General features: G+C 27.4%; 2 protein-coding genes across 5 annotated transcripts; one reads left to right on the forward strand and one right to left on the reverse strand.

The window, feature by feature from the left end:
* The first annotated feature begins 292 nt into the window (after window positions 1-292).
* Window positions 293-2,825, forward strand: LOC107997422 (sesquipedalian-1-like). 4 transcript variants are annotated; one of them, XM_062087453.1, is made up of 4 exons: window positions 860-1,137; window positions 1,206-1,234; window positions 1,460-1,804; window positions 1,892-2,825. In XM_062087453.1, the coding sequence occupies exons 3-4, from the start codon at window positions 1,511-1,513 to the stop codon at window positions 2,246-2,248; spliced, it is 651 nt and encodes a 216-aa protein (XP_061943437.1). In that variant the 5' UTR covers window positions 860-1,137; window positions 1,206-1,234; window positions 1,460-1,510; the 3' UTR covers window positions 2,249-2,825. The 4 variants fall into 4 exon arrangements, with proteins under 4 accessions (XP_061943441.1, XP_016911511.1, XP_061943437.1 ...); XM_062087457.1 differs by having other exon boundaries at window positions 293-1,137; window positions 1,206-1,804; XM_017056022.3 differs by lacking the exons at window positions 860-1,137; window positions 1,206-1,234 and adding an exon at window positions 293-837.
* On the reverse strand, window positions 2,528-11,680 carry LOC107997887 (protein hobbit). The gene is made up of 16 exons (XM_017056820.3): window positions 11,448-11,680; window positions 11,216-11,342; window positions 10,901-11,092; window positions 10,457-10,708; window positions 10,068-10,232; window positions 9,757-9,969; window positions 9,345-9,612; window positions 8,953-9,175; window positions 8,758-8,879; window positions 8,353-8,667; window positions 7,773-8,230; window positions 5,595-7,689; window positions 5,046-5,290; window positions 3,899-4,955; window positions 3,549-3,766; window positions 2,528-3,421 (listed from the first exon to the last, which is right to left on the reverse strand). Exons 1-16 carry the CDS (start codon window positions 11,504-11,506, stop codon window positions 3,137-3,139), a joined length of 6,294 nt encoding a protein of 2,097 aa, XP_016912309.2. The 5' UTR covers window positions 11,507-11,680; the 3' UTR covers window positions 2,528-3,136.
* Between the last annotated feature and the right edge of the window lie 45 nt (window positions 11,681-11,725).

Consider the following 11,725-nt stretch of genomic DNA (forward strand, 5'->3'; position numbering starts at 1 on the left):
TAATATAATATAATATAATATAATATAATATAATATAATATAATATAATATAATATAATGAATTTTTAATATAAGATTTTAATATAGATTTATTAATAATATATTATATAACTAATAATATATTAATAATATATAATTTATATATTTAAATATTTATATATTCATATATTTAAATATATTATAATTAATAATATATTATATATTATTTTGTTTACTTCAAACCTTTTTTATTATATTTAAATATAAACCATTCAAATATAAACCATATTATTTTACATACTTCAAAATGTTAAAATAAATAAAAACTTTTATTTCAATAATAATCAGATAAATAGTTCAATTCTGTTTCTTTTACATTTTTTATAAAAGATTAATTGATTTCCATTCTAGAGGTTGGCTTTTTTTCTTCTGTTGCATTTTCAACAAATTTATATTATAAATTTATATTATGATTAATTGAATTTTTATGTTTCTCATTTATTTATCATTATTAGTTTTTTCCTGCTATAATAATTTTATTGCATATTTTTCATTTTATTTTATATGAGTTATTGTTGTATTTTTTAAGCTAAGATTTCAAATTTAAATCCTCCAATTAATTGTTTTTTTTTCTTGAAAAAAAAGAAGGAAATATTGTTATTGCTGTTATCATTATTATTTATAAAATAACCATATTATATATGATAAATTTTAAACAATTTTTTAAACTATTATTTGAATCTCTATTATTCGTTTTGAAATTGCAAAATATTAAAAAGCAATAAAATTAAAAAAAAAATTAACACATTACAAAACTATAAACTGTATTCCGACAAAAATGGCTTGATACTTGGCAAGGTTAGTTCAGATTTCTATCAAAATTAAACATTGTATCACGTGACATATGTCCACATAATCTAATACTAGTAATAAAGATGTGATATCAAATTCTATGTTGGGAGTAGTAGATAAGAAACAAAGTTGTGAAAATATAAATAGTTGACAGTTGATATTGCCAATTTCTTTCCTCTATTACTTAATTTCTCACTATACAAAGTGTAACATCAAACTCTACGCGCGTAATAATTTTTCCAATCAAAGAAAATTAATATAATAGTAGATATTGCAATTTTATGTCAAACATTTTATAATATATAGGTATATTTTATAAATATAATATAAATATATTATTGTCAGAAAAGATAATAGCTTATGTATTATTACAGATTGGTAAAAAAGTATTCTATAAAAAAAAGTAATTATCATAAAAGTAAATTATCATAATATAGTGCTAGATAGTATTATAAACATTACAGATTTTTATTGTATATTGTTAGAAATATATTAATTGAACATTTTTATTTATTTTGACATATAAGGTTATTTCAATTCAATATAAAAATTCAAGAGGAAAAAAAATACTAAGATATATCACTTGAGAAAAATATTACATAAAATTAATCAAATTTATTTGTGACAGTGAATTATTTTAGAGTTAATTTGTCCTATTAAAAATACAATTTCAAATGCAATGAAAATAAACGAGAAAAACATGGTAGCTTTTGCAACTTCGGCAACACCAGTGGATCGTGAAGGCTGGTTATACAAACGTGGTGAATTGAATCGTGGCTATCAAAAAAGATGGTTTGTTCTCAAAGGAAATATATTATTTTATTTCGATCGACGCGGTGACAAAGAACCAGTTGGTATGATAGTTCTTGAAGGTTGTACTATTGAATTAGCAGAAGATGAGGAACAATTTGGTTTTCAAATTGTATTTCATGGTCCAAATAATAGAAATTATGCTCTTGCAGCAGAATCTCAAGTAAAGATATTTTTTAATTCTAAAATATTAATTATTAATCTTAGAATAATGGACAATGCACAGAATAGATATATAATTAATTTTTAGGAATCTATGGAGCAATGGATGAAAGCTTTAGCATGTGCAAGCTATGATTATATGAAGTTAATGGTAGCAGATTTACAAAGACAATTGGATGCTGCAGAAGAAGAAACAACAATGGTGGTAGCTCCTTCACAATCTCCTAAAGCTCCACCAAGGCAACGACATAATCCTTTTAATAGATCAGAATTTCATCATCGTTCACAAAGTGTTAGATCTGCCCCTGGAAGAACAGAAAATGTTCCAAGAACAAGGATAACATTCCGTGAATTGCATAATATGTATGGTAGAAGAATTTTAGCTGATTTAAATGAATGGAGACATACAAGGAAAGCTGCTGAAGCTCCCTTGATCAGTTTTTAATAATGCATTATATAAATTGTAAATATTTAATTTAATATAAGATTATAAAGTAGTCGATAAAAGAAATATATTAAGTTCGTAAATTCATCCCATCTATATATTTAAAAATTGTGATAAATGAAGAAATAAAAAATTTTCATTACAACTTTTCACTAATTCCCATTAAAAAATAAAATATTATTTGATTCTAGATATTAATATATAATTTTTAATGGTGCTATTTGATATTTTATTTTAAGATCTCATTATATTTCTTCCATCGACTATATGCACATTAAATATTATTGGAATGTATCATTTATTTTTATAAACCAAAATATTTACAATCAATATACAACAAAATATAATTATAAATTTTAATCATTATTAGAATATTACAAATTATTGCTAAATTATCTCAAATAGAAACTGTGCCTGTAAAATACAATACATTCATTATTGTTAAATTAAATTACATTGAAAACTAACTCATATATTATAACATGATTCACACAATTCTGAATTGTAAAATGAATTAAAATTATATTGAAACAATAATTCCTAGACATCATAAATAAATATCATATATCTGACAAAAGATATTATTTACAACACTATTTAAAATATCAAATTTGAATTAAAAAAAGGAATTTGGACAATTTGGATGAAAAATCAAAGTAAATTAATAATAATTTGAAATAAAAAATAAAAGATAAAGAAATAATAAAATAAGAAATAATAAATAATAAAATTTTAAATAATTAAAAATTATATAAAAAACAGCATTGATTTAATAAAAAAAATACTTAACATTGCATCAACAATTTTCTTATTAGATATTTTATTAGAATAAATATTGACATTTTGCATATTTGTGTAAATAATATATTCAAGTACAAATTTAAAAGATTATTTAAATTTAAAGACACCTTTTTTTTTCACATCACCTGGTAGATGTCTAGCACCTAGTAAGAGTCGAGCTTTATCTTCTTCTTGTGGAGCAGATTCTTCTTGCGGGCCTCGTGGCTTAATTTGCAATTTTTGTTTAATAGCTTGACTTAATATTACACGTCTAGAATCACTTTTCATAGCTAAAAGAAGGTCAAGCCATGTCCAAGTAACATTATGATATTCTAATGTTGGTATTACCAAAGCAAAATCACGAACATCTTCCAAATTTTTTTCTTTATTTCCCTGTGTATAAGAGATTATGTATGATATATAAACATATAAAAAAAAAATAATTTTGATAATTTCTAATTCTGATTACTTCAAAAAATAGAAATATAATGATTTATTTATAAAATTTTAATGCAAATACCTTGTAAGAAACACGAACGGGTACTTCAGGTATTTTAATATATATAAATAATTTATTTTTGTCCGCTCGTTCTTTCATTTTTTCTACATCATCTCTTCTTTCGATTGGAACATAAAAAGAGGAATCTCGTTGTGGTGCTGGTGGTTCTTCTATTCCTTCTGGATCTCTTTCAGGAAAACAGAATTTGAGCATCGTATTGAAAAACTTTTTTGTTAATCCTAATAATAAAAGATTTGATTAATTTTTAGAAAAAGATATATTTCTTTTTTGTGAAAGAATAAAAAAAATATAGAAAAATATATATAAATAAATATATATAAAAATAGAAAAATATATATAATAATAAATACCTATTGTTAATGGGACAACATTGATTTCAAAATGTTCTTTTACAGATATTCCAGCAACTGGTGCTTTTTCTCTACAGAAAACGCGAAGAGCTCTTTGTCTATCGACAGGCATATTACTTTGTAATTCTGTCGGTGTCAACACTTCCGTGTAAATTTGATTTGGTAGTAAATTAGTCATCCTAACATATCCTAATTCAAGAAGATGTTCAACTGAATCATCAGTTTTACTTGTTTTAGTATATAAGAAATTAGTTAATATAAGGTCAGCAATTCCCAATTGTCCATCTGCATCAGTTAATCTCCATTGAGCATGTTTGAAGCATATTTCTGCTACTCTTGCGACTGCTGCTGGTTTATCTTTCAATGTAGTAGAAGCTGTAGTTGGAGTAGTTGTTTCTTTATAACAACTTAACATAACATCAAGTTCTTCCGCTTTTGCTCCAAGTTGTTCCTTACATTCGAAAACTCTAATTTCCAATCGTTCCATTTCTGCTAATAATTCGGGACTAGATTCCTCTGCTAATGCCTTTTGTACTAAATAAGTCTCACGTTCCAATCTCCTTAATTTTGCCACTAAACCACGTACAGTATTTTGTAATTGTTGAATTGGCCGTTTTTGATCTTCGACCGAGTGTAACTGCAATTGAAATCTCATTCTTTGCAAACGTTCCGACGCTTCTTTTCTCCTTGGTTCGACATATAAAAGCAAATTGTTAACGATATCTAAAATCATAGCATACTGCAACGAATTCGTACAGACATCTAAATCATGATGCATCAATGTAAATGCATCAGCTGCTAAAAGTTCTTTTCTTTCCCATGGACTAACTTCTTCTCTAGGTGGTGGTGGAATTTGATCGACAGAGCCGACATCCAAAGCTTGTCCATAACCAACATAAAAGAATTCACATTTACATCTCGAGACAATACGTTGTAGCTGATGTTGAGGCCCACCGCCACCGCCAACTGTTTGACTTACTACGCCACCGACACTTTGTCCTGAACCAACTAGCGCTGGTACATCTGGTAAGCCAGCTATTACAGTTGAATCTTTTTCCTAGTTTAATATACAAACTTTATCGAAAATTTTACTTACAATTTATTTACAATTTAATTAATTTTACAATTTATTTTTTTATTAACTTACTTGTATATTGTCTAATGTCAACCACATTATATTATCATCGATATTTTCATCGATATTGGCACTAACAGTTGCATAATATTGCATACATTCTAATGATCCAACCCAGGTTGTTTTTGATACTAAAGTTCTTTCTTTCCATACAGGTTGATGTATTCTTTGTAATATTTCCGCTTTTGCCGCAGATAAAATTACATAGCCTCGTGTTTCAATACCTTTCAATAATACTTGACTATTCACTAAAGCAACTAAAAAAAAAAAACAAGTTTTTCTTTTTTCTTATCTATATATATATGAATATATAGCCAATAAAAAAATATTTAAATCCTACATTACAATAAATTTCATTTTATTGAAAATTCTGATTTTATTGAAAATTTCTATATATAGATATACAAAATAATATAGAACATAAAATAAAATTCTTTATAATGTAAGATTCGAATATTTGTATGTATATTAAAATTATATGAAAGCGATTAATAATAAAATGCATACACTTATACACATTTATATATTATAAATATATATATACTTTAAGTTCATACATACTTAGCCAATTTTTATGAAGAACATCATCTTGATGACAAGCTGCTAGTCCACGCAATTGTTGACCTCTCGTTTGTACTGATAGATCATCGCTAAATGCAACTGGTTTATTTGCAGCTTCGGCTATTAATCTCTGTAACATACCAACAGCTTCTCCCTGTTGTGGTTTTGTTGCAGACGATGTGTTCACTTGAGTTGCTACATTTTGTACTTCAATCGATCTTGTTCGATTCTTATGCGGTGTTGATGAACTCTCCCTGTGAAACCCTTTCAAAGCTGCAGTAGAAAGATTTTTCTTGAGTTGCTGAGTTTTTATAAAAGAATCAAAGAGTGCAAATGCCACATCTCTATTCGTTTTCGTCCAAGCTCCTTTCAAATCGTGTACAACAAGTCTGTGTGTAGGAGTATCCCCTCCAGTGACTCCAGTCACCATTGCTTCTCTACCATAACTGACACGGGCAACGCTTAAACAATAACATTTTTCAACCGGTTGTCGAAGAGAAGCGCTTTCTTTGTCCTCATGAAGAGCACTTTTTAACCAAATTTCTGCATCGCTAAGTTCACAGTTCATGTATACTACTGACCATTCAGCTCTTGGTCGATGTATTAGTCCATCATCAATCGGATGCAATGACAAATTATGCTCACAACTACATACTACTCTTCCGCCAGTTACTTCGAATCCGCGTTGCATGGCAAATGACATCCAATAGCTAACATGAAATTGATGGAAAGCTAAAGTTAATCGAACTTTCCTATAATGTCTGCTCAATTGTTTCTTTCTAGGTCTAATATTCTTAAAAAGTGGTCCTTTTCTGGTTGGTCTCGTTGCTCCAGACAAAATAAATTTTAGATTTTCGAACCATCTAAGAGTGCTACCATATAGTAAGGCAGTTGGTGCGCTCGCCAATGCCGGAGATCCAGTTGGTTTCGTTTCGAGTGAAAGACTAACATTTAAATTTTGTGAACGAAACGCTCTAAATGAATCGTGTTCTTGATTACTCGAATATTCTGGTAATCTATCTGGAGCACAAGGTATCGCAGCATGATGGTCTCTAGGATCGCCTAAGCAAACCCATGCTAATTTTATGCTTAAACGTACATTCGGTAAATGTAATAATCTACAATCATCATATTTACTAGCCGTACGAACATAAACATCCAAATCTCCTTTTACAATAATTCTGCCCTGTGTCCAATCGAGTTCCAATCCTGTCCATGTAAGCTCCATTTCTTCTGTAGTGTTGTATGGATCTAATGAGCCATGTAATAGAACTGTTAATTGTTTCACACAAAGTGTTAATCTTCCATGAAGAGCTAATCGCATTTTGTCCCAAAATGGTAATGGGGGACTTGGATCTCGTGATGGATGAATAATTTTCTCAAAACTAAGATTACATTGTGCTATCACAGGTTCCCAACAAGGACCAAATGCATATCTGAATTTATCGATATCCCAATTAAGATCGTGGTAATATTTCAATGATGTCATTCCTCTTTCTATAACAATATCTTCCCAAGGTATACCAATTTCGATTCTTACAGTTCGTCTAGCTCTCGATGGTGCTAAAGCCTCTGCCCCAGCTAATCTACCCCATACGCTTAAACTTTCTACTAAGAGTAATGGTTGGGGAAAATCTCGTAATTGTAATTTCCATTCAGCACATTTTAAACTGATTCCTCTTACCCATAAAGTACTAAATTCAAGACCATCCTCCGGCCAAGGAGTTTCTGCATCCATTTCTCGAAGAGCTTTTATCGCATTTTCCATGCCATTAATCGATGGATCAGCTAAAGCTAATATCTCGATATCTATCATAGACCAAGCAAATAATCGTGTTCTAGCTGGACCAGCGCGCTGCATTTGTTTCCATCGTTGTACATATATTTCGGCATTCTTTTTATTCAGACTAGCATATAGTTCTTCTACTTTACCTTGAGGTAGTAACAAATGAGCTCGACATAATTCCTGCACTTTAGTATCGAGCATCGCTTGTCTTTTTAGACTTTCCTTATATTCATCTTCTAATAATTCATAATTATCTCGTAAACGTACTTCAAATGGATCATCGCTTACTTCAAATATCCATTCTTTAATCTATAATACATGAAATAATTTTTTTATATCAATTATAAAAAATGGATGGATATAATTACTATCAATTATTTATACATACATACTTTTATAATTAAATCATATGGCAAACGTTTTTCTTTTTCATGAGTTGATGATAACGATGATGATGAATGAATTTCTTTTAACCATTTCTTTATGCTGAACAATTCATTCTGAATTGCATCAGTAAACTGATGTTCATATGGGAAGCAAGCTTTTACAGATTCGATATTGAGCATCCAAGTTTCATTCCAATCCAAAACAAAACCTTCATTACTTTGGCGTTCTAATTTCACTTCTTCATTATTTAGTACTCTAATTAATTCAAATCCTTCTATCATAATTATGTCAGCCATGTCTAAAGTAGCACGCAAATAATTTAATCTCCATTCTCCTTGTGACCAACGTAATTGATCTGATGAAAGTTCCAAAAAATGTTTTGGAGAAATATCTATAGATAGACTGATACCGCTAGTAGCCAATATATCTATCGATCGTTTCTGTTGATTTTCAATGTTTTCATCTGTAAACAAAATTTAAATAAATACGTAAAAATTAATAAAAAAAAAAATAACGTCATAAAATAATAATTAAATATAATAAGAACAAATAAAAATATTAAAAAATATATATTTAAAAAAAAACCTTGAACAATGGAAGAGTTTTTGTTTATAATAGATCTAAAATTTGTAGACTCTAGCCAAAGTTTTAAAAGGCGAAGATGTAAATTTGGACTCCATGCCAAATTGGTACCATCCAAACTAATATTTATCATTTCAGGAGTAATTGCACCTTTGCACTTTCTTATAGCTAAAAACGGATGCACTAATGCTTGTGCATGTTGACATATAATTGGTTCATTTTTATTTAATGTTATTGCGCTAACACCTTCTGTCACACCCACTAATCGCTTTATATTATATTCTAAACTTGCAGTATCCAAACGCATCATGATGGATACTAAACAATTGATTGAAATATTAGTGTTAAATCTTTTAATTATAACTTTTAATTAAAATTATTTAATTAATTATTGAAATATATACATACGATTATTTTCTGCGATAAAGAATAAATTACAGTTTGTAATTTTGAGATTTAATTGAACAATATTATCTGATTTTTTAGTATTTTTCATTCTTTCGATTTTTTTGTTGTATATTTGACAACATCTACCGAACAAATTTAATAAATCAGATACATTTAAGATATACATTTTCTTATTATTTTTCTTTTTTATCTTACTTGTATGCTTCTTCAAGAAATTTAGCAAGTTCTAAACTCCATTCAGTTACAAGAGCATCAACAGCAATTCCTATAGCATTGGTACGTGTTGTAGCTAATAATACTCCAATAGATAAAGGTGTTCCCCATTGATGAGATGATTCCGAAATAAAAGCATTGGAACCATTTAAAGTACAATATAAAGATTCTACTACTAACTCTGTATTCCAATTGTCTATTATATCTACAGAATTAAATAATTATTAAGAAATTATTAAGAAATTATTAATCTTATTATTAATTTAATTATTAATTATTAATTTTAATATATGTAATGTATATTAAGAATATACATATACTAAAATTAATATATATTATTTAATAATTTAAAGATACAAAATACAAAATGATACCTGCAAATGTATTTAATGAAAATTTCATATGAGCTACACCACATGAAGCTTCATGAACATCCAATAATTTGATACATAATGAGGAATCATAAAGTTCAGTATTTACTCTTACATCTAACCATGGTAATTTATTCTTAAATGTTATATTACCAACAGGTTTTGAAATTTCGTTATCGGTATTAAATAATATTGTTTCCCAGTCTTTATGATCATAAATAATAGAAAGATTATTAATCTGTGTAGCAATTTGTAAAATGTCTTGTTCCATCTGTATAAGCAATTTAATTAATTATTTAATACATAAAAATTCATTGAAATATTTTAACAAATATTTAAAACAATACATAAAATATTATATACATATAAAAATATAAAAATATTATATACATATAAATATAAAAATATACGCTACCTTTGAATTTACTATTAATGATCGTAATGTCAAAACAGGAAGTTTACTTCGAATTGATAGTCCATCCAAATTTAAAGTGAAATTTAATAGTGGTTCAAATGGTTGGAATTTTGTGCTAATTTGTAAGCCTTTCATTGTACCTTCTAAACCAAGCACTATGCCATCTTCTCTACCCGTAATTATAGAAGAATTACCCACTTTTAAATTAAAATCCTAGAAATATTTAATCATATTTTTCTTTTTTATTACTATTTTTAAGCAATATTCATTTTTTTCTTTTAATTTTAATCAATTCATAATAATGAATTTACCTTTGGTATAATTGGTGCTAATCGAGCTAAAAGATTATTGGAAGGATTGACATGTACATCTGAATATGAAGATGCAGCATTAGTTAATGAACTTCTGTCTTTGAAGAATGTAACAAGACCTGCTCCTCCAGAACCCTCTGTCTGCGTGATTCCGATGTACAATTTCTATAAATTAGATCCTGCTTGATTCCAATCTAATCCCATTGCAAAGGACAGTTGTTCAGGCTCATCCATTAAGTGTGCTAAACACAAATAGCTATCGTTCAAAGCATTAAGCTACATCATTGAATCATAACAGTATTGTATTGTTGCCTAGCCTTTGCAGTTTGCACATCAAAACGAGTATGCTTATACAATATATATAAATCATATAAAAAATTTTTTTATACCTCTACCGAAAGTTCTCCTTGTGCCTTCAAAGTTGCTTCAGCTGTTCCAGCAAAACATATCTGTGACAGACAGGCATCTGATGCATGACGTAATAATTTCATTGCTCCACCTATAATAGCAGCAGATGCAAGAAGAGTACGAGCTCCATGAACAACACTACCATCTAAAGTGAGACTTTCAGCACTTCCATTAGCTAACCAACCATTACCCAAAATCAGAAGACTTAAATTTTCTACGTGCACAGCCATAAACTAAAATATTTCACAAAGTAATTATTTTAATTACTTACAAATCATTTAATTTTTAAGTATCTTAATTAAAATTATTTTAATATTATATAATAATAAATAATATTAATAATAATATATTAATAATATTAATAAATTATCATTTTTTTATATTCTTATATTCTTAAATAAATCTTATAATTATAATATACATACTTGTACAAATGTTATAATTATTGGTGGGATTTTCTTATTTCGAAAATCCATTGGCTTCTTTGGCTTTCTTAATATTTGTAGAGGTTTTATTGGAACATCTTTGTTAATTCTAACATCTTTCATGATCACAGCTAAAAGTTTTGCAACATCACTACTAAAGAGACTGCTTCGTATACTGATTTCTTCCACTTGCTAAAATTAATGAATTTATTAGAGTAGAAAATAAATAATAATTTTCTAATGCATTTTATGAAAATAAAAAATATATATACATAAATAATAATATAAATAATTTTTTCTGTGAAAAAAACTTACCAATGTAAAACCATTTTTAGAAATATTTACGTCACGTAATATGAAATACGGTAATGAAATATGACCGACACGTAGATAAATTTTATATCGTCTTTTTACTAACCATGCTAAAAATCTTGGTATCACCCTGGTAGATAAATAAAGGAATATATTAAATTTTATTATTAAATTTTTAAGAATTACAGTACATCAGAATTACAGAATTTTCATATACAATTATTATAAATCTTACCAAGTAAAACAACAATAGAGAATAAAAGAAGTCACACACAAAGCAATTAAACCAGTCATTTTTAGATACAATTACATACTGTAGAAACAATATGTATAAATTTTTAGTAATACCAAAAATTATTGTCAAAATAGTAGAATAATAATAATTTCTTCATCAAATTAATTTTTTAATCAAACATACCAGTTGACAAACCACATATGTATAAATATCTACCTATATATATACGTTTTTATGCAAACTTAAATTATACATATAATCATATATCGATATATCGA

Source organism: Apis cerana, linkage group LG1 (genome assembly GCF_029169275.1).
Source record: "Apis cerana isolate GH-2021 linkage group LG1, AcerK_1.0, whole genome shotgun sequence".
NCBI lineage: Eukaryota > Metazoa > Arthropoda > Insecta > Hymenoptera > Apidae > Apis > Apis cerana.